Below are 23,809 nucleotides of genomic sequence, written 5' to 3'. Positions count from 1 at the left end.
AACCTGTTGCTGTCAGAACAGATGGTCTGTTCACTACTAGACTTGTCAGTAAAAGAAGAAACACAGAAATGATGAAGAAGAATGGGAAATGGAGGGAAGGATGCAAACAGACAATGAATAGGAGATTTTGAACAATAACTGATGGATGAAAACAAACCAAGAGAAGCTTCAGAGGGCTTGAAAAGGAATGCCCTTCTGATCCAATTAGCAGGTGACTCTGGATACTTGGCAGCCTGAGGGCCTGTGCTTACCTGTCACCAGGCTCTAATGGCAATTTTCTGGGTGCTCCCCACAGTCACATACCCCAAGAGAGAACAGCAGGACAGAAAAAGGAAGCTCCTCCAGCACTCTAGAAACCTGAGCAATATCTCACTGCAACTGCTTTGCTTTCCCGGGCTGCTCTGGGAGGCAAAGCACGTGTCTGCATGCCTGAGCCCTTCTACAGAGGCTCCCGGCCCTAAGGGCTCAGCATTTCTCCAAGTGATGGCAGCTATCACCACTTGGGCACCTCTTCCCACCCTCACAGGGAGGTGTCAGACTCTCCCGACACCTTGTGCAATGCCCATTTACCTGCACCCGAACAGCCAGTGGCGATTCCAGTCTCCAGTACCCAAGCTACCATCCTAACTCAGGTGCCTTTTCACCAGTACCCAGCCCTGGCTGAAGCAGCAAGCCATGGCTGAGAAGAACGGCATGTGTCTTCCTATCTTGCTGCTTTTCAGTCCCAGCCTCAAACAAAAGCTGCCATATCCAGAGTGCAGAATCAAGGCAGGTTCCTTACCCCAGCTCCAATAAATACCAGTATGAATCCCAAAGGACAAAGCTTGAAGCCCTCTCTGAGGGAGAGGGCAGGAGAAACCCAGAGGTAGATTGACATTTCTAACATGATCCTTCTCAGCCATGTGCTGCTCTTCCAGGACAGGATATGGACCAAGCCAACCAGAAACCAAGCCAAACACCACAGGAACGCTCCCCTGTGATACAGCCCACAGCTGTAACTGCGGTAGCCTCCAAAGTTCAGCCCCATACACCCAGCCAGCAGCACCCTGCCCTGATACTAAAGGCTTGTTTGGGATTAACCCTCCTATTTCTAGCAGAGGAGAGGGGACATAATTTAAAACCCAGTTTCTGGCTTGGAAAACAAAACCAGCAAACAAATTTAAAGTCAGATGAGGCCCTATAAGAAATACCCTTGGCTTGGAGAGGAATCAGGAGTCACGCTACAGACTGGAGGTGTGGGGGGCAGACATCTCCAGCACCCCTCTGCTGTAAAGATTTCTGGGAACAAGCCCATAGCCCGTGTTCCACAGTGCTTTTGTTTGGCTTGTTGGCTGGATCGTCCCAGGCTGGTACCGCTCAGGTCTAGTCATGCTGAGGAGGTGGTCAGAAACACGAGTGTCGCTGCAGGCAAGTCCCTGCCCCAGTCACAATGCTGTGCCGCAGCCAGAGAGGGGGTGGAAGGTGCCAGCTCCATGCTGCCTCCAGTTACCTTCTTGGTGCACTGTCTAACGGTATTGATTAACTCCGAAATAACCATGTCGACGCATTTCAGGCAAGGCTCTTTAATCTTCTTCACCTGCTTTTTCACAATGGTCTCAAATGCCATGTCGGGTGTGAAGAGACCGGTTCTAAACACCCAGGATAGGGGACAAGACAAGGCAGGAGGGGGGAGAAGGGGCAAGGAGAATGTCACAGCATTACACACACATCTCGGAGCAGGCACCACCATCACTGAAACCCAACACACAGGGCTGGGGGAGCATCACACCCCTCAGAGAAGTCCTGCCTTGGAAAATGGGGGATGCTTGGCACCTCCCAGGAGGCAGGTGCTGAGGGCAAAATGGATCCCAGATGGACACCAGTGCTGCCCCTGACAGGCACCAGAGGCCGGTCACCTTCCCAGGGGAAGCATGACTCAGGGTCTCACAGATGTGGTTTCAGGAAGTTAACCTCCACTGAGGAGAATGCAACTGTATTTGCTACCTACACACTGGAACTCACATTCTGGGGCCACTGGGATCCTGGTGATGGGCACCCTAATGCTCCCTTCAAATCTCTAGGGGAGGAGGTGCTCAGCACCAGCAACTGTTTTGTGCAATGGTTAGAATGGAAGCAGAAAGTGAAAACCAACATTTAAAACTAAATGAAGTAGTGGTATGGGCTTGCAATCCTGTCCTTTCCTACCCAGGAATGAAAGAGAGGGAGAAAGTAACTAGTCACCAAGGCAGTTTTACCTTTTAGGCTTCTGCAACTCACATGGGAACAGGAAGCAAGCTACTTTGTCCCTGTTCCCAGATTCAAGCCACTTGGGAGTCCAAGGAAGTTATCCCTCCCCTTTGGCTGACCTACCGTACCTCTGAAGTCTTCAACTCCATTTGGAAGGTCTAGAGGTATTTACAAGGCTATGCAGCCAGTGGTCTGCTTAGTGCATGATACGTGCCTGATACCATGGATGTTCTTGATGGCATAGCTAATCTCCCGTCGCAGCTCCTTCTCATCAAACTCCATCTGCACCAACAGAGAGTTTTTATCAGAAACTGTTTGATGCTGTTGTTTGCACAACCCCAGGATACATAACAGCATGATTTACAAAGAGGTCCCATGCTAGTACTATCATGTGACAGATGAAACGTTAGCCCAAGTGTTGGATACAGAGCACAGCCATAAAGCTTCTACTGTCAATACAGATATCCTGGACAAATATTAATAGCTAAGGGCCTGCATTTACAGGTGCCAACCCCTCAGCAGCTCCCCAGGAGCTATTTAGAGATAAAGCAATAGGACTGAAGCACTAGATTGCTTTCTACAATGAACTGTTTTGTCTCCTGAGATATAACATAAGGTCTTGGCAGCTGTTTTTCAGCTAACACCTCAAGCAGATTTACAATTCACATACAAATACATATTATCCAATATAAGGCAGGCTCTTGTATTTCACTAAGGAGGTCTCATCTTATTTAAATTAAAAGACAGAAAGATGTGGAAGATCCAGGAGTAGAACGTTTTGGCTCCTGACTTCATTTAAATTTATGTTAGAGGATTTTCTTCCTATCACTTCTGATCATGTTAGTATACTTTGCCATCCAGGAAACCTATCATTCACTACAGATCCTCTTCAGCTATGACGACTGTAGAGCAGTTTCTACACCATTCCCACCTCTAAGCCATTTTTAATGGGACAAATAAGTAAGGCCAGGTATATCTACATCCTCTTTCCTGCTTCTTGTATATGCATTAGGGAGGCTTTAGGCCCAGCCTGATGCTCAGGATCAAGGATGTACAAGTTTAAAAACCATTTGCATTACGTGCAACTTAAATTAGATATCTACATATCTGCAAGGACATTCCGACATTGATTTGCTGTTGTCTGTGTTAAAAGGAAGTTATTTTGCATGTTTAATTTAGCCTTTAAGAATTAAGCAAGAGTAGCATTTAACTACAAAGAGAAAGTTAAGTTTTCACAAGGACTGGGACTGAGGGAGATGTCAGTATTATGGGAAAGCTCTGATAAAGTAGACAACAGGAAGTGAAAAGTGAGGTGATAAAGTAGAAGAAGTGACAAGAAATCAAAAAGGGAAAAATAGATAGTGAAAGATGCTAAGAGAGGCAGGAAGACAGACAGAAGAGGTGACAAACAGGCAAGGAGAAAAGGTATCTCAGCAGTACCTTCACGAGTTCAAAGGGGAAACGCTCATGGAAGATACGGTTAATCCTAGCTCCTCCTGACAGCTCATAGGTATCAATTTGGTCTCCAGAACCTTCAATACGTTTCTCAAAGTCCACAGCAAACTGCTGGACCATCCTAAAAGAAAACAAAAAGCATGAAGTAGAAGGCATGGCTAAGTAGTTGCTTCCAGGGAGGGACATGCAGTTAAGGCCACTCACTGAAGCAGAGCTTTAGTCTTGCGAGCAGGGTCATCGGGACGAAAGTTCTTGTACTCCTCTACCTCCTTCTCAATGGAGAGAAGCTGGCTCTGGAGCTTGTTCCTCAGCCCTGGCAGGGTGTCACGGATGTGGTTGGTCAATTGCTGCACACGAAAAAGGTTCAAGATAAAAGCTGTAAGTGGTTTTCAGGAAGTGTGTGCTATGTCAGCACCCCAGAATAAAGAGGAATATTCCTCTCTTGCTGTGTTTTCCGAGTGGTCCAAATAAAGAGTCAAACCGAGGACAGATATCAGTTATAAGCTTGGTGTATCCTGCCTTCCCATCTCCTACTTACTTCACCTGTTTATTCCTAAATTTCATTTCAGGTTTTAGCCTAATACAAACCTTCCATTCTGACAAGCCTGTCATCTCCAATCAGGAATAAATTTCACATACAATTATCAGCATTTGTCACTTATACCAAGGTAACGGCTATTCTGTCTGCAGGTTATCACACCACTGACACCCATCTTTGTTCTGCACACATTAGGGTGGTGGTTAAGCCCTTTTTCAGTGAAAGGGTGACAAGGCAAGGTGAAAGGAGCCAAACAAACTGAGGGTCCAATAAAGGGGTTTCCACAGAGCACAGATGTTGAAGTCCCCATCTTAAAGAGAAATATTTAAATAAAGAAAAAAGGCAGAGCAGTTCTTCACTTAAAGAATCAGTCTTAACAAAAGGGAAAATGACTACTAGCATCATATTTAAATCAATCTTCACAACTTAGTATTAGGCAAAGACCACTAGGAATTTAGAAGTTGTCTTTTAGCTTAACCTTGTGTTCATTCCAATAGTGTAAATTTAGGCAAATACCATAAGCTTGCTATTGATTTTGTACCAGCATCACTGAATGGATAAAGCAATGTTCTGCACTTGGTGTGTGAGCTCAATTATTAACATTATTCAGACTAAGCACACTTCACAAGACCTGGCATCAAAATGCTTTTTATGAGTCAGAGAAGGAAGAGTAAGCAAATCTTCAGAAGTCCCATGGCACCAAAACAACATTCAAAATTTCAGTTTGTTGACCAGAAGTTTTATATTCTTCTGTATTTTTCCATCCCAGAAGAGCCCGATGAGCAACCTAGACATCCTTTTGGCATAGTGAGCAGCAGTTCTCAGCTGGTAACAGTACCTGGTTCAGCACTTTCTGCAGGTAGGGGGTTCCCATGCGATCAGCCATGTGTCTGTAGGCAGGGTGGGAGAGAAAAAATTTCCTCTCTGCAGCCAGAGCTGCCTGAATGTCCTTCTTGCCATCAATGTCCTTCTGACTTCTGTTGACTACACCAATGTAACCTGCAGAAGCAAGGTTAAAGATCAGGTGGTTGCAAGGATGAGAATGTAAATGGGACTCAGATTGAGAAGGAAGTTACCCAGCTGTCAACACTGGGAAAGGGAAGTTTCAGTGGCAACACATTATTAGGTACTAATTGGAAATGTTTTAAACTACAGTTTCCTCTGGACATCTCAGGTTCTGACACTTTGGTGTGCAGGACAAAAGTGCAACTATGTAACTGAGAATTAACTTATTTATCACTGTTCCCACAATCATAAAGTACACCCTGTTCTCATTCAGGACCCTTGTTCAAGTCTTTAAGATAGGTACTTCACTATGGCTATGTACAGCATATATCACAGTACAGCCCACTATGATTACACCTGATACACTATGGCAATCAAATAAGATAGCAGGGGAGTAATACAGGAATTTAATTTTTGCAGCTTGCTTTATTAAAAATAAGGAAGACAGTAAAGATAAGAGCATAGGGTTATGCTTCTGCTAGGACTAAATATCACCTAGGACTACTAAATATCACCTAAAAATTTCCTAAGTGTGACTCATCCCCTTTCCCCAACTTTTCTCAGTGCTGGTTTGGAACAGAGATGGCCTAAGCGCTAGTTTTAACAGATGATCCAGAATGACTGAAGGCAGGGGATGAGGCCAAGATACCTTACACAGGGAAAATGAAGGAAGTAGATCTCAAACAAAACATGATGAAACATACCTCTACGTAGAGGAAGTAATTTGTTTTCTAGAACATCTCTTGCATCAGTTCCTTCATCCATAAGATCCAGCTTAGTGATGACTCCAATAGTGCGTTGCCCTTCAGAAAAAAATGAATATAGTTGATCAAGCAAAATGACTCATGTAACGTCTTCCTCCGTTCAGAGAGTTTACAGATTACCCACCTTGGCTACTCAAGGGCTCCTGAACTCAAATACTACAGTTCCCATCATTCCAAGAGGTCACAACAGCAGACCAGCTGATAACAGAGGTCAGTTCTCAGTTACACCCTGCCAAAAACACTGACATGCTATGCCGCAGTAGAGAGGGATTTAAGTGCAGGGATTTTCTTGCTTTTCCTCTAGGCACAAGGTGGATGGCTACAGTAAAGGAAGGGAAGTCTTTTACCTCTTCAGAGGCTCAAAGGAAGAAATATGGAGTAACAAAAAATTCTACTGTAGTAGCTATTAAGACTCACAACCACCTCTCGGAAGGGCATATGTTAGTGAAGATACCACCTAAGACAACAGACAGGATCCCACAGCTACTGGGCTAATCACAGCCAAAAAGGAGAATTGGGCCACTAGCTAGTAGTCCATGCTAAAATACAAGACTTACCTTGAGGATCCACCTCCTTTGCAATTTTCAGAGCATCAGAATTGGCCAAGTCAGAGTTGGCTGGGGATACCGCCAGGATGAGGCAATTCTCTTTGGTGACAAACTGCATAAGCATATCTCGGATCTGGAACTCGATGTCAGGGGGCTGGTCCCCTACTGGGACTTTCGTCATACCTGGTAGATCCACCAAGGTCAGGTTCAGGACTAGACATAGGAAACAAGACAGAACAAGAGCGTGCTGAGGTAGGTATGCTGTGGTCTGTAAGGAGTACCTGTGGCTTTAGTGACTTCAGTACATTAGAGGTGTAAAAGATGCACACGACTCAGAAGAATTCAGAGTTCTCCAATTCCTTTTTGCTACCGCTTAATAAAAAAATATTTGCTAGTTCTTATTAGTCATGATTGTCAGTGATCTTATTGCCATTCCCTTTAAATCACCTGCTCACACACTGATCAAGGACCGACCTCAAAGTCCTTCCATACTGGCTACACTGAAGGGGAAGGGATAACAGTACATTTTTACCACTTCATAACAAAGACTGGAGAGTCAGAAGAGTTAATTCTCATTAGCTGTCCCCAATATTAAAATGTTCAGTCCTGCAGGCCTTATTCAAGAGGCACTTGTCAAAGTCAGATGGGCCTTCTCCTGAAGGATGCAACATGCAGCCCTTTAACTGGTTGATTGTCTCACTGAGGAAAAATTAGAAAATAAAATTCAAGAAGTTCTACGCAGCCTACTGCTGATGTAGTGCCAAGCTGCTGCTTTCCCAACAATGCCCAAAGAGCTATTCACATTTAAAGAGCTTGCAAATTTTGTGCCATTCCACTCACTTGTTTAAGCAGAATTCTTGCACTGAAATCAGAGGCTTATGGTTTGAACATTATCTGGAGAGCTCTATGCAAAGTGCATCTTTACGTGCCAACAGAAGGCAAATACTCTTCAGGAAAGCCACCCTCCTCCCATCATTTTTAGCTCCATTTCTTTGCCCAGAAAGCAGGAAAGAAAGTTAGAACTTTATGTCAATACTGATGGAAAGGAAAAGTCTCCTAAGGAAGGAGGTTCTGCAGACATCAATTGCTTTTGGGAGTAGCTCTGTTAGCAGTCAGATATTTCATTTGGCAGACAACTTTTAGAAACATGGCAAAGACTGGCAGGTTGATGCACCACAGACCAGGCATATGGGGATTGAAGTAAAAAGAAAAAGGCAGGCATACTCTCCAATTTATCTTTGTCTTTATATTATGACAAAACAGCAACCTGCCTCACTTATCCCCTGACTTCAGAGAATGTATTAAGACTCACCATGGGGAGAATAGACTCTGAGGTTAATGGGCACAGGGGAAATCCCTTTGTTGGAGCCAGTAACACGATCCGTTTCAGCCTCAATCTCCAAACGGACCTCCTCAAAATCTGTGAATTTTTTTCCTTTGCAGTGTAGGAACTCACCATATTCTGTTTAAAAACAGAAGCAGAGTCAGAGACGGTCACTAGAGTAAGAGAAACTTAGTCAAAAGTGTAACAAAAATATAACCTGGATTTTTAAGATAAGATACGAAACAAAGAACAGTTGAAGGGATGAAGTGTGGCAAGTCTCTTTCCCACTATAACCTGGCTGGTTGGCAAAAGTTACTGCAATCACACCATCAGATCAACATCGGACATAACCTGTGCAAGCCCGAAATCTTTCCAATTCAGGTCTTCTCAGAGGTGGCATCCTCACTTGTCTTCATTCAAGTAATAATCCAAGACTCCCTGTTGATACTAAGCAAGCTTTGCATTTACATACTTGCAGCAGCTGTGACTTCCACAGCTGCATTGGGAGACACCTTTGTATTCAGAACTTGGACTAGCTCTGTATTCAAGTATGGGGCTAAATATTAGTCTCATTACATGATGAGAAAAGACAAGAGAGCCTCAAAATAGCAAAAAGAATCCCCCCCCCAAAAAATCTCCTGACATGGTTTTGAATTAGTTTGTTTTTTCTTTGCCAGTCATTGAACAGGCCAACTAATTCAAGAACCCTCCATCTGAATTTAAAAAGCCTCCCAAAAGTCAAGCTGTCTCCTTAGCATAGGCAAGAGGACTGCTGTGAACAGGTCACATCCACCCAACAAGAGAGAAAGAATACCCTGAAACAGTCACTTGTCAACTCCTCCTCAAGGCGATCTTATAGGACATCTTATGTTTGAAGGGGAACTCTAATGAAAACACCCTGCAAGCAGAGAGCAAAAAACTGAACAACCCAAAAGACCAGCCACAGAACTCTATAGTCATTCTTCAGATCCCAGCATTCTCACATTTAGTTTTTGGTGCAGTAAGTCATCTCATCCCCTTATTTCAGAGGATTATCAACAGGGTCCTTTAGCTTTTAGGTCTTACCCATTCATAAGAGTCACAGCTGCACAGACAGAAAAATCATGACAAGTATATGCATGAAACCCTGCTTAGATCAAAGTAACAGAAGCATTTTCCATCTGAATATTTAATGCATCAGATGTTAAACAGGCAGAACTGAAAACCAGCTGCAGGTCATTTTTATGGTGAAAAGTTATTTACTTTTTCACATTGTGCATTGTCATTGATCAAATAAGACCTTCCTAGACCAAGACAGGAATCCAGCTGGACACATGGGGAGGCAGCTCACATACCTGTGCTGGAGTTTACTAGCTGCAGGACCAGTGGGCGTCTGGTTACGATGCCAGAACCACGTGGCAGAAAGTCCCTGAAATGAAAGAGGAAGTTTCAGATGAGTGAATGATAGTTTCCCTCCCTTTTCGTGGCTTTTCTGCTTCCATTAATACTCATGGATTCCAGGGTGCTTCAGCCACAGCTATGATAGAGTTTAAGGCACTAAAAACAAGGGCTCCTCCCCAGGGAGTAGAGACTGCTGTTCTGAGGAAGCCTATACTTGCAGCACATTCCCTTTAGCCCCATCTGCAACAGCTATGGCTCCTTCATCTGAAGTTCCATGCTAACTAAAAACCCCAGTTAATATAGCTATATGTGGTTTGGTTTTTGTTATCAAGGTACAGCTCTGTCTCATCAGAAAGAAAAGCTGATGCAGAGACTGAAAACCAGCACGTCTTCTTTTGACAAAATACAGCTACCTGAGCCACAACAAAATCGCTCACACCCTGCACACTGGGACATGAGAGGACACTGTCGTTCCAGCATGTAACCAGTGTATGATCTGAAGCAGAATAAATAGCAGCCAAAGGCTTGCGTCTACTCAGGGCTTTTTCTGGCTAACAACTCAAAACTGAGTATTGCCAGGGCTAAAACAGCAGCAGCTTCCTCCCGAACTAAAAAGAATCCTGCAATTTTCTGTACTTCAGGTCATATCAGGGGAAGGAAGCCTTTCACTATCCTTTTCCTAATGCTGACTTAGCATCCACAGCCCACAAGTTCTCCTTTGCTTTTTCTTTTTTTCAAATCCAAGTGCTTCAAGCAAAGCTAGGCATGCTTACTTACATCTGCTGATGACCTTGCTAGTTTGTGGCCTGTTCTCAAGCACTCAGCTGTTTACATGGCTCTTCAATAGTCACTGAGCATTTCTGAAAGCATGATCAATTTGCTTCCTTACGTAGTGGAGAAGCATCACTTCAAAAATACGGTGTCTACAGCATGAATACAGTTGTCTTTGTTAAAAGAAGCCCTGCCCGCATTGCTTGGCTGCTGGCACGCAGTCCTCTCTGTTGATAGCTCTAGCAATGCGTAATTTTGCCAATTCAGTACTGACTGTAACTGCTCCACTTACAGAAATCCAGGCCCCTCGATCTTCTATCGTGCCCTTGTCCTGCATGAACTTAATACAGGCAATGGAAATGAAGACAAGGAATGAGCTTTTGTTTTAACACCTCAGACAAGGGCTTGAGCAGTTGTGATTTCAGCTCCTACTTTGGCTACTGACTTTTATATAATCTTATGCAACTCTTTCTACTTCCCTGTATTTCCCTTTTTCAGCTATAAAGGCAATTCCATATCCGTGGCCTGCCAGAATAACTCGGTAATCAAAAGCTGCAGAGTGGTTTCAAGTGACGAGAGGTAAGGAGGCATCCTACAATCTCTAATGCCTCAAATAGAAATATCTCCTGTAAGTTAAGTCTGCAGTAGTGTGACTTCTGATACAACTCTACTGCAGTTAGAATAAGACTGTAACCCATTCTCATTACTTTAGACTTTTCAGAAATATAAAGTGTTAACTGGGATCTTCCATTTGTTTTTTCAAATACAGCTCTTTTTTCCATTCCAGTGGGATTAACCCTGGAATCTTTGAGGCATTGCATCACTCTAGCAGTTTTCTGCTGCCTCAGCTTCATTCCTATAGATGTCTGTGGTCAATATGTGAAAGAGCGCCACTCTAGCATCTTTTAGCATTTAAAAAATCCATCCAAGCTGCACTGGCTTATTTTGACCTTATTGTAGGTAAGGAAAAGGTATAGTATAACTATAGATTCCCTTCCTAGCACACTGAGATGCTATTCTAGCTATTGATCTCCAACTTGCAGCACCAAATCCTACCTCGCTGTCAAAAGAACATTACTTGCATTTATAAGAATGAGACCTCTAGGAATTAAATTCCCCTCGTATCATGCTCCGTGTTCTCCTGAAACTTCCTGCTTTGGCCCAAATCCTACTTTTTCTGTTGTCCTTGTCACAATTAAAGGAAAAAACCTCAGGGCAAAGACAGATGTAAAACTGATGTGTCTTCTGGATTCCAGCATTACACAAAACTCATACAATTTATTGCATTAACTGAGTAACTTCCAGACTACTCCAAGGAAAAAAACCACACACACAAAAAAAAAACAAAACCAAAACACTGAGTACTCACAGAAGGCAAGAGGCCAAAAATATAAGAAGGATAATTCAAAAAAACTTTTCTGCCAGTCATTTTTCAATAGCTTTCTTCTGAACACCAGGCAAGATGTCATTTGAGTAACTCCACTGAATTCAGCCAAGCCAGAACAGGTAATGTTTAAGCCTCCGACTTTCTGCTCCTGTCGTCAACCCTAGCAATTGCATCGTTTAAAATACTAGCAGTATGCTAGTTTACTGTGATTTGAAAGAACACATTAGCCAAGTATTTTCTGGTTTAGAGTCCTTCATTCCAGAACTGCATGCTGTTAAATTTAAGTTCAACCTTTACGTAGCAGTATTACTAAAGTAGCACCTCCTCAGTTTCTATGTCAAATTCCAGGCTGCCCAGCGTTGGGAATCTAGGGCTCATCTACACAGACATTTACCTGTGGAGTTACACAATTACAGTAATATTAATATTAAAATAAGTCAGTATAAATATATACCCAGTGAACTATTTAGGAATAAAAACACATTATTGATCCTCTTCCAGGAAGTCTCCCTTCCTAGAGAGGTTCAAGGTTAGTTACCCAAACCCATAGCTGGTCACCTAAATCAGGTATCTCAGTATTGTTTTCAATCTGAATGAACACAAAATTTGAACCCTGAATAACAGACAATGAATGTGTTCTTATCCATAAGCTACCAGAATGTACATGCGGTTCAGCTTACAAGTTTCCTTACACTCAACCCCCATCAGGAGTTACAGCTGAAAAGCTCTATAAAAACGGATGCACTATCACCCCATTGCATCCGTAACATTTCCCTGTTGGTTTAGCCCCCTCACTTCTCTCTGGGACAAACGCTTCCCTCTCCTGCTCAGGCTAAGCCTTTCAAATCAGACACGAAAAAGCCCAGATTAGTAAATTCTGTGGCAAGCTGGCTGGGTGCCAAGGAGAACGCAGCATAAAGCAGCCTTGCCTGCCCTCTTGCAGTAGGCATAATAAATTACTTCTGTAAATAACCTACAACGGAGCATGTGTGGCATGGACAGCACGCGCAGCCCAGGTTGAGTCCATTTAGCAGCCGGGGAATGGATTCCTCCTGATAGACCAGCACCAAGTGACAAAGTTAAGCCCGACAGAGGAGAGAGAGAGATAAGAACAACACGCCGGATGAATTGGGCAGACAGGAGCAGGAAGGTGAGATAAACCGGCTTATTCAATTCTGGCACAGGAGATGAGCGGTAGCAAGGCTGGGAGCAAAGGGAAGAAGGACGGAATACATCTTGGGAGATAGCGTGCTGCAGTATGCCCACGCTGGAATGACAAGGGCAGCCAGGATTCCCCTTGGAAAACGAGGCAGCCTCTAGCGTGACATCAAAAGCAGCCTCATTACATAGACTGCTGCACGAGATGCTGTGCCTGAAACATGCTCTTCAATTGGGTTAAGGGCACCAACCCTCTGTTTTCCTCCTTTATTTCTTAATCTTAAGGGAAAGTTACTTTGTTTTGTTTTAACACACAGGAGTGACTTGACATTTGATTTCTTATCCTTTTAAGCAGGAATACCACCCTGGGACACTTCTTTGCACTAAGTTTCACTCATAAAGCGTAATAAAGTAGCAACTAAAACAGAGGCGCAGATGCTGTATTCGGGAAATAAAAACACTTAATTTGCTTATATCTTTCATTTAGGTATTGACTCAAAATTCCCCCTTAAGATACAGAGTTATCAGTTCTAGTAACACGATTCCAAGCATTAACAGAGTTGGAAAACTAGGCTCAGATCAGCTTTATTCTCCAAACTGTCAGTTATTGGAAGACTGAAGAATATATGTTTCACACTCTTATTAGTAAATTTTTGGTCTGACGAGTAATAGCTCTCCTCTTCTAAACTAAGGGACAAAGAAATTAGGTTGTAAATCCTACTGGGTCTCTAAGTCCTACTGGGTCTCAGGCTGAAAAGGTTCAGGCAGGAAGCAACAATAAATACCTTTTCAGGTCACATTTTGCATTGCTCATTTCTGAAGTACTTACACATGTTCCCAACTAGCTTCACAGCTACCTCAGGGCAAAGCCAGTCACATCATCCCTTCCAGACTTATTTCTATTTTAGTATGCAGAGCTGTATTAAAGCACAGATTTGGGCTGAAAACTGCATTTGTAATGCAGTATTCAAAAAATATTTGAGGGATGGAAAACAATTTAGCAGTTACTGTAAAGCAACGCTCAGAGAAAATCCAAGCATGTCACTGGCTGAAGCATTAAGAGAATCATGCAAAAATTTATAACATTTATCATCAGGGCACCAGGGGCTTGGGGGTTCCCTATTTGTTTTTAAAATTAAAGTCAGGCAACTATGAAAATCATTCATGCATCTGGTATCTTGGCATCCTACAGAACAAAAAGGTGCTATTAATGATAGAACAAGCAGATATTTACTCTATAATCAAGTTCCTTCCCGACAAGGCACTGAAACTTTCAGACAAGTTGACTGTGTTTATTCACTGCTCCTATGCTCAGAGAGCAGTGACCACCCTATTAGAAGACAGCACTCCCACGAGCTGGCTTTCTGCAGTAGGACCACATTTCTTCCTGGAAAATGCACACAATGCACTCCCTAGTCAAAAAACATACAGGTTTACCGCTTTGATCAAACAGTCTGATGTCTTCTTGTTAAACAAGAGACTGTAGTAAGATCTTTGGAAGAACCAATCTTCCAGCATCTCTTAGCAATCACTAAAACAATCATCATAGGCATATTGTTCCTAGTTCACCTGCTTTGTTAGAATAAACACTTTCAAATCTGATAAACACATGAGAAAAGTGACTGCATGAGCAAGCCTGCCCCTTCCTGCTTTGCTCAGAGCAGATTAGCTGACTGTTCTGGTTTTATGCTCTAAAACAGAGAGATTCCCCATAACAGTTAGAGTAGCATTTAATTCCAGCAACAGAGCATTCGCAGCTAACCTGCCCATGATCTTGTGGCCATGCCATTCTATCACAGCAACCCCCTCTTCCCAAGATGCGGGAAGGCAGCATACTAACAGCATCCCTACGTACCAGCTCAGACCGCAACTGCTTCTCAACACATCCTCTTCCCAAGAGGATTCATCAGTCCACAGGATGTGCAGCTAGGACTCCTGGACTGTAATATTAGGTTTGTAATTGGTTTATTAAGCCTCACAAACAAGTTATAATTAAAGCATTTTCACACCTTTTCCTTCGGGTAACCTGCACTTCTGAAAGAACATCGAGTTAGAGCTTTTCCATACATGACTTTAGTCTCAGTAAAGAAAAAAAGAGAAGCAGCTTCAGTGAAGTTGCAACAAAAGTCATTGACAGTCAGCAACCAAACCAAGTACACATCTTTTGTTCTAGGTAGAAAATGCTTTTGCTACCACTTACTTTCCCTTCAGGCCTCCAGAGAAGTTGGAAGGCTGTGCAGATGTCTGTAGCAGGCTTTAAAATACAAGTCCAGTATATACATTAATACAGCATCCTTGCAGTTTGTCAGTCCTTTGAGATTCTTGGATTAGAATGCACTAAAGGTGGTAAAGCCTCAATTAGAAAGCCAAAGCAGTAGCTTACAAAGACAAAAGGAGTTCCAAAGAACAGAAGAGTGAACACCATCTGATCGTTTAATTTCCATTTGCTTACTTATTAACCATCTGCAGACAAGTATGTTATTAGGAGATGTGATTAATCCCCAGTTTGGATTATATTAGCTTCAGAAAATTAAGATTCACACAGCATTCAGTTTCACATGGCTGTTTCTAGTTTTAAAATCCAGTATTTGTTACTTCCTGTGCTCTGGTGGTGCCCAGGGATAACAATTCAATCAGAACTTCATTGCACAAAGTGCTATGCCATTACACAGCATGAAATACAGTTCCTGTCCCTGGGGACTTCACTGTCTACTTACACAGTTCAAATATGCTCCTGTTTAGGCTTAGAACTAGATTTGGTTTATCTGTCAGGTGTTATAGTTGATCACTTACACATCCAGATCAGGAGTCCTTTGTTAACTCACCATGGCACAGTGCAGGACAAGCATCCCAGTGCAGTCTGGGGGTGTTGGTGCCTCTGACTCTCCTGATAATGGTACTGACTGCCAACACTCACATCTTCATGCAGACTGCATTTTATCAACAGTTTGCAAGCCTCTGTAAACAGCACAACAGCTATGCTTTAAGCATTCTTACTCCATCTAGCACGTCTCAAATGAATCCTTAAAAACACAGGCTGACACCTATGCAGCATATTAGCCACTGAATATTTATAACAGTAAATATTTTTAGCCTCACTCTTACCAACTGCTAAAACAAACACCTCAGGAATGACAGTAGCTTCCTACTTCTTACAGAAGCACTCAAGCCTGGGGCTCTTTCATGACAGACATTACCCAGTTCAACTGGAAGGTAGAGGCCAGATGCAGGAAATGCCCTGGGGAGCACTTCCCTGGTCTGATCCTTCAAATGACATGCATGTACATGCATAAGCAACTCCGTAACTTAAATGTGGGGCAGGAGCAAGGGCAAGCATGTCCTATCCTCTGCCAGCCAGTCAGCTAGCATGAAGGCTGTGTTACAGATTTAGTCTTTCTTTTCCTGCTGACTGTGGCCTCTATGAGCTCTTATCTTCCCCAAACAGAAGTGCTGCTCAGACAAAAAAAAAAAAAAAGCCAGATTGCCCAACATGAACAGCAAGAATTTAAATGCAGGTGCATCATGAACAGAAGTACCCATCACCCTGCTGTTCTAACAGCATCTTTCTTCTACCCTTAGCTTTCAGCCTTCCTTCATGCTCACCATGTGAACTCAGACACCAGTCCTACAGACTCAATCACATGGTAAGTCTCATTCTTAAATAGCCATGTTCTCTCCAGCAAGGTTAGCACTTTTCAACTCATTAAATTTAAGCAAGGGGATGTGTTATCTGTCAGTTTCTGCAGCACAGCCATGAGTCTAGCTTTGACCCATAGTGAAAGACAGCAAGTCCACAAGCAGTTGGTAGAATATTTCCTAAGAGTAACTAGTACTGGTCACACAATGGATACATATAGAAATAGAGATCTATTGTAGTGACATCCATTCTATCATACAGGCAACGTTACTGTACACAGGGATTCATTATTCGCAAATACAATTGAGAAATGAAGACAGGCAATACTTCATGTGTCATCATAGTATACATGCTAGCAGAAACAAAAGAGAAGGCTTTCCACTGCCTTGTACCTTGAGTTCCTATTTACAGTTGTGCAAAGGGAGGTTAGCACTATTGTGCTGGCTTACAGCCCTTACAATTGCTTTACATAATTCTGGCTCTCAAGCAGCATCTCCAACACCTAGCCACTTCTCCCCAGCACTGCACAGCTCTCCAACCCAGCAGCAGGAAGGGCCTAGAAGAGTCAGAGGAGATAGATAATTAACTAGACAAAAGCTTCTGAAATTCACACCTTCTCCTAATTCCCGTCAGCCTTGAGTTCTGCTCCTCCGCACAGTATTGCGGCTGACACCAGTATATGCCCCCAGCAAATGAGAGGCGCTGTCTGAGAAGCCTTTATTAAGGTTTTATGCACAGACTGAGGCACTGTGATCTTCCAACACTAAAGGGTAACAGCTGGGTTAATTCACTGTAGGAAAAAAATAAGCATAAAAATAGGGTATAACACATTCATATAGCACTCTGCTCCAGAAAAGATTTTCACTGTGGAAATCCTGGTACCACATTGTTTCCTCTGCCCCTTTCACAACTGACCAGGCTGTGTGGTGTTCTGGAGCTCTCTGGCATCTTTTTCCCATGCTATGCTCTCATTTTGTTCTAAATAAGAAACAGGCAGTGTTTTCTGAGAGTTTACACAAAATAAAGTTACATGAGAAACCTACATTTACTGAAAGAGGCAATATTTTTTAAAAAATGACCTCACATCACAGACTTGGCCAAAGAGACAAAGCCTTTCTGAAGGCTGTCCCCTCCAAGAGAATCCCCCTCCATAGAAAACTGCATGGCTGGCTGTTTAAAACCTTCCATACAGTAAGCTTAGAGTCAAATCCATGTCCTCGTTAACAAACATAATGGTGGGTTTTGTTTCACTGACACTGGGGACTAGATGTGCCACAGAAAGCCAGCAGATAACTGGGCTTCCACCTCAGCCACAAGGTTCATCTCCTCACGGGAGGCAGGAGAACTGCCTAGCCACTGATCTGGGTGTACAGAGGTGATCGTCTCCAGTACTGCCCCGTGTCACCTCCTCGAGCGAAACCATTCTTGCTGGAGCATAGATCTTCTCTTCCCTGCAGAAGAAGGCCTCCATTACTGAAATGCATTGTCGTATTTATGTGCTCTTGGTGGTCTCTGGGAGGTCCCACGTGCCTTGAGGATCAGGAATGTCAGTTAGAAGTGAGTTTCCTCACAACACGTTTGTTGAGCCAAACGTGTGCTGAGGGGGCTCAGATGACCAGACGGGGGACAGGCCCTTCCTTCACACCCCTGGTGTTTCAGCCCCAGAGGCTGGATTCAGACCTCAGCCTGCAGCACCGTTATGCACACCACTGCTACAGCAAGAAGGAAAAACACAGCACTTTTTACAATAAAGTTTGCTAAGAAGCAGCTCTCCCCCTTACCGTCTTCCAGAGCACAGTAAGTTGTTCTTCTCTGGCTTATCTCCGACTGCACAGACCAGTTCCCAAGAGTCACTGCAGTTACTGCCTTCTTTATTCACCCTTTCCACAACTCCCCCTTTTGTATTTCACTCAGCCTCTCCTGCACATGACTCCCTGCAGGTCTCTGAAAGCAGCAGGATAAGATAAAGTTTTTTTCTGCTGTTTATTTTGATTCAAATCCCTTGGGGTGGTTTTTCTGTTTCACACTCCACTAGCTTCAGGGTACATCAACATTTGGAAGAGAGCTGCGTGTATTATGCCAAGTCACGGCTGCACCAGAGCCTCTGCACACCAGTTAGACTTGAGGGGAACTTCAGAGCTTCACGGCTGTGCTGCTTCCACAGGGCAGCAGATACACACGGAGGGGAGGAGTATTCTTATGCTTCAGGTGGTCCACTTTCATCTGATGGCCTGTGAGCCCACAGAGAGCAGTGGCATGGCCAAGAGACTGCCCCAGGGATTTCTGCTGCTACATCTCTGAAGAAATTCCAGGAAGTCCACCTACCCTAGGTCAACAGCAGGATCTGGCCTAACTCTCTAGGTGCACCACATATTTTTAGTTGACCTGAAACAAGGGTAGAGAGATGTTGCTGCATTCTTCTGATGTGTCTGTGTATCAGACTCAAAACCAAGGGTGAATGGTGAATGTATTCAATCAGCTCACTGGCTGTGCTACAAAGCATGATGCAAGGATTTCTCATTCAGAGCTGCACTCCAGCCATAACTCAGTTTACAGATTACGTATACTAAAGTCCTCACGTACAGTGAGGGGAGGCAGATGCTGAGCAAACAATTTCTCTCCATTTGAAGATTATACAACCCTGCACCCTGTTTGCGTAGAAATAACGGAAAATTGAATTCCTCAGGAGGAAACCCAAGGCCCAAATGCGCTCAGGAATTACCATTCTGCCAGTTTTCTATGGCCTGTGCTTTCTTCCTACCTAGAAATCTAAGCTTTCCCTCTCAGTCATTGCCTGGGACAAGTACCTCTAGAAGACAGGATTTCAAGTATCACCTGAAGCCCCTGTCTGTAAGATTTCAGCTTCTCCCAGTCCTTGCGGACACCACAGATAGTTCCCAGCTCTTGCGGAAATGCACACCTAGAAGAAGGTATGCTGAATTGTGAACACAGTTCATCACCTTCATCATCCTAACTGGAAAAAACTCGGCACTATACAGTCACAGATGCTATGCTGTGGTACTACAGGCTTCCTTTCCAACTGCTAGAGACCAAGGTTAATCCTTTGTTTCCAAGTGCCACAGAGGGCTGTGACCTGGGGAATCCTGGCACACAACCTGGTGCTGTCTCTGCAGGGGAAGCCCACGGTGGGAGCGGATTGGATCCACGTGCTTCTCTCCCTACTTGTGATCAGGGACTAGATAGATAATCCCTTCATGGGCTGCTGCTCTACAATTGCAGTGCAGCAGCCAATCCAATCTGAGAGCCAGAACCAGGCCCAGGGGGATAATTCCCCTCCTACTTCCCTCCAACATGGTGAAATCTACTTGTTCCTATGGAAACAAATCAGTTTCGTGTCCACACAGTTCCTGACTCCCTCACTGCTGTGCATCAGCCCCAAGCTGCTGAGGCTGACAGATTTAAAGCAAGTGTCTGCAGCTATAGGTCAAGAGTTTGCAGAAGGAACAAGAGGTATTCCTGGCACACAAAACCCACCATCTCACTCAAGATGTCATTTGCTTCAGTTCATCTCTGCCGTGACAGAATTAATCAGGAACATCCTTCCCCTCCTCCATTTCGAGGGCTGACTTATCTGCCAGATCCCTCCCTGCTACCATCCTGCAGATGGGTTAGCCCAGAACATGTGAGGACATAAAACACAGATGGGGAAGGAAAACAGGGCACTTCAACACCTCGAGTGCACTTGTGAGCCAATTTCCTCTTTGTATTTTTGCAGGTAGCAGCCGTAAAGGGATTTTGTTGTTTGGAGCTCTGCGTTTTACCGAGGAAGATTATTTAGAGAGTGGTACAGCCTACAGTGCAAAGCCTGGTCTCAAAAAGTCACTGCCCATTATAGCAAATGCCGCATTGACTCTAGGCTGCGGCGCTGGGGAAGGGAAGAGCCTTGAGAGGCTGGAGAACTGCAGCAGTGCTGCGTGCAGCTTCCTCCGGGATCTTCTGGGTAACAGAATGAAGTCCTGGATCTTGCTTGCCACCTTGGGATATTTGAGGTAAAGAACAACACAGCACTGATTCTACATGACAATATCGGGAACTCAAGGGAAAAAGCAGCCCAGTATATCCTAAGTGGATGTGGCAGCAAGGCTTACACATTCATGGAAAACGCAGCTTCGATTTCAAGGGTAACAATCCCAGGAGAAAGAAAACAAGGCTGATTTCACCTTCGGGGCTCTGAATTTTCAGTTCATTCATGAACAAACGAACAAACACACCTAACACCAGCTCTGGGCAGCGATACCAGGATTCAGGGGAACAGCAGCCACAGCACTGGTGGGGTCCGGAGGCCTCCACAGCCACAGAAAATACAGTACAAACAGGATGCACCAGAAGCTTTAAAGGTCTGTAAAACAGACCTTTGTCTGCCTTGCTGATTTTTCACCACCATCATACAGATGCAAGTTTGCCTTTTGCTCCCACTGAAACATGTATACACTGGCAAAAAAAGTCACAATTTATTCTGCTATGTAGCTTCACCTGCAAGGCTTTATCTCCATAACACTCCTGCAACTTTCAGACAGTAGTCTCAAAGAGACAGACAGAACCAGGCATCATCGACACCCCAGCAAGTCAAATTAGCCCAGTCCCAATTGCAGTAGTAAAGAAATCCAGTTTTTGTAGCCACAGAGGTAAACCCACGACCCAGCATCTTTGCTGGTATCCTCAAGCTGCACTGATCTGTCATAATTCTGCAGTAACACCGCTCTGCTTTGGCACAAACAAATCTACTGACAAATCCTGGCTTTGCCATAACACAACAGTTGCAGCACTGAAAAACATGACCCACACAGCACCTGCAACTTGAGCAGGGAGGAAACAAAAGGACAAGCTGTACAATAAAACTCTGGGGCAGGAATGAGTAACTGCCGGGAAAGCACAGCCACAATAACACACTAGGATTAATGCACGCTCAGACTGACAAGCAACACGCTGACCCTGCGATTTCCCCACCACCAGTGGGGAAATACCATCTGTCCTACCTCTCCAGAGTCAGGCTGCAGCTGAGTCTAGACTAAAAGCTGCCCTGCAGCAAAGGCTGTCTTGTGCTGAGGGACACCAACAGACCACGCAGCAGTAACCAATATTCCAGCTGTTCATCTCATGGAGGCTCCAGATATCAAGGGGCTTATCCCCTTTCTGCCCTCCTCTCCAGAGAAGGAAACCCAGGGCAATGGCAGACTCAAAGACACCAAAGACTCACGGTGTCACCTTAGATTTCTTGTTAAGGCTACTGCCTCTGGAGTCCTGGTATTTGCTGCAAGGAGAACAGAGATGCTCAAGGCACTGCAGTATGACACGTCCTCCTCCCCCAGGCAGCAGCATGTGCCAGGGAAGGAGACAGTCTCCAAGAGGCGGAATGTCACAGAGGGTACAGGGAACTGAACGGGTTCACTGGAAAAAGCAGAATTGTTTTGGTGAGCCCACTAATAACCCAAACGGAAGCTGTATGAGGAAAACGGGTGGTATCTCAAGCTGTGATGTGCTATCAGTGGCCAGACACAAGCGGTTGGTTTATAAAATTGAATGCACATACCCTGGGAATTTATCTTGCATCAGAGGTAAGAGGCAGAGCACACTGTGGGCAGTGAGGTAGGCCAGTTCCCTACTAACAGGCCAGGCAGGAAGGAGTTCCCAGGGTAACTGCGTCATTCGGCACCCAGGCACCCTGGCCAAGCTGTCTGAGGTGCAGGGCTGTCCTGCAGAGGGGATTTAAGATGCCAATTTACATTTCTGCTCTGTCTGGGGAAGTATGCAGGAACAGCGCCAAGCTCCTTGCTACGCGCTGCACCTCTGCAGTTTCAGATATAATTAGGATCACCCTGACGAGCAACGTGGTGCAGAGGCACTGCTTCTTAAGCCCTTGAAGAAAAACAAGCATACAGATTGCTAGCACCTCTAGTGCAGAGGCATTAAACTCTACTTTAAACTCTACTTTAAACTCTAATTACCACTGGAGACATCTCCATTTCCAGGCTACACCAAACTGAAAGATGGATCAACAGCCCCAGAAGAGAGAAGCCGTCACCTTTCTGGCTGGTTTCACCAGGAGGATGCATTCACCAGAGCCTTTCTGACCAGCCGGTGGGACAGCACTCCTCACAGCCCAGGGAGTATTTTTCCTCTGATCAACTAGGCAACGACCATAGGAGGTGACAAAAAAAGACGGGTTTATATACAGATCAACATCCACAGAGTTTCTAAAGGAGCCCATACCTTCATGAAAAACTTTTAGGGCTTAAATTCAAAAAGCAGAAGGTCAAAATTGGTGTTGCATGTTAACAGACACTCTGAACCTAGAGTGAAAATGTGGTGTGATGACCAGGACAAACAGACCAGAGTCCTCTGGTCTTCCATTCCTTTCTCCATTTTCCACAAAGAAAGTGTTTATCTAAATCCCTTCCCCTGATATCTTCCCCCCACCCCTTCAAACCAACACGCCAATTACTAATACCATTTGCTTTTGCCTGTCCAGTTCAAGGTCAAAGGTGTTCAAACAGAAGATGGCAAAATACCATGGTAATGCAGGTCTTCACTTGTTCTTTTGCTCTAAGCATTCTTTAAATATCATTCTTTCAGTTTCCTGAATGAGTTTTTATAGACAAATAACCTCTTTCTCTAAAAAGAGTCTGGAGCGCCAGGTATTTTACAGCCCTGGCATAACAAATACATCATGTACAAACAGGCACACACAGAGCAATCCCTAGGAACCTGAACATCAAACCAAAGCAGCAGAGCCCCAACAGAAGAAATATGTTGCAGGGGTCCCATCTGAGAGGTGTGCTGATGCAAAGAGGTGTCCCAAGTGCCAGCACTGGAGCTGCAGCATCAGCTCTGTAGCGTGACACGTGCTGTGCACCGATCCCCGGAGGTCATTCTGCATTTTGGTGTGTTCCAATCCCCTCCTTGCCTCCAGCTATAACCCTGCTGCAACAGATCTCCTCTCAAAGCCATCACCATGCTCAGGCAATTCCCAGCTATTCATAGAGAAGCTTCTATTAAAAGTAAAAGCACAATCAGCTTAAGAAATATCCAGAGATTACTCAAGAGATCACAGCAGCCAGAGAGAGAAAAACCTAACACGTGTATTAGAAACAATGGGCCCCCTCCCCACTCAGAAGGGTGTACAATCAGAGTAAGTCACAAGCAAGATAGTGGAAACAAAAATCAGCATAAAAACTGTCAGAGTTTGAGCTTTGCCTTCTACTGGCTTAATTCTGAACTAAAAGGTCACCAGGTGTATTCCCCTGCTGACAGAGAATCATTCCTGTGCCGGCAGGCAGGTGGCAAATGGACAGTTATTATCATTATAAGCCTCTGCTCATAGAAGTTTGTAATTACCCAGATGAGGAAGAGCTCTCAGAGCTGAAATGGCCTGCTAATTTGTTCTCAGAGCCCTGAGCCAGATCCTTCAGAATTTACTCTGCCTTTACACATGTAGGAGTAACAGGAATGCAAAGAAGAGGAGCTGAGCAGAGACTTGTTCAAAGGCTTTTGCCTTTAGGTATCTCTTCCTTGTGCTAAGAAATTCAGCGTAGTCTCCCCCAGCCCTGGATCTTCTATCTCAAAAAAAACGAGGTTTCTCCTAATGCTCTCCAGGG

General features: G+C 44.3%; 1 protein-coding gene across 32 annotated transcripts in view; it reads right to left on the bottom strand.

Moving 5' to 3' along the window:
* The window catches only part of DNM1 (dynamin 1), a 69,334-nt gene that overhangs the window by 35,994 nt on the left and 9,531 nt on the right, over positions 1 to 23,809 (bottom strand). For 26 of the 32 annotated variants that reach the window (XR_013940999.1, XR_013941000.1, XR_013941001.1 and 23 more), the window contains exons 2-10: positions 9,195 to 9,268; positions 7,849 to 7,998; positions 6,546 to 6,749; positions 5,929 to 6,027; positions 5,058 to 5,218; positions 3,886 to 4,028; positions 3,667 to 3,802; positions 2,441 to 2,508; positions 1,490 to 1,628 (exon numbers count right to left, since the gene is read on the bottom strand). Coding sequence is in view for 19 of the 32 variants with exons in the window: in XM_080562426.1 (XP_080418552.1) it covers positions 1,490 to 1,628; positions 2,441 to 2,508; positions 3,667 to 3,802; positions 3,886 to 4,028; positions 5,058 to 5,218; positions 5,929 to 6,027; positions 6,546 to 6,749; positions 7,849 to 7,998; positions 9,195 to 9,268 (1,174 nt within the window). In the remaining 13 variants the exon portion in view is untranslated. The remainder of the gene's footprint in view (positions 1 to 1,489; positions 1,629 to 2,440; positions 2,509 to 3,666; positions 3,803 to 3,885; positions 4,029 to 5,057; positions 5,219 to 5,928; positions 6,028 to 6,545; positions 6,750 to 7,848; positions 7,999 to 9,194; positions 9,269 to 23,809) is intronic. The other 6 variants (XM_080562427.1, XM_080562424.1, XM_080562417.1 and 3 more) reach the window with 1 other exon arrangement.

This window comes from Anser brachyrhynchus (assembly GCF_964034855.1).
Source record: "Anser brachyrhynchus genome assembly, chromosome: 19".
Lineage (NCBI taxonomy): Eukaryota > Metazoa > Chordata > Aves > Anseriformes > Anatidae > Anser > Anser brachyrhynchus.
The sequence above is the reverse complement of the archived record's forward strand: the minus strand, read 5'-3'. Positions and strand labels throughout refer to the sequence as shown.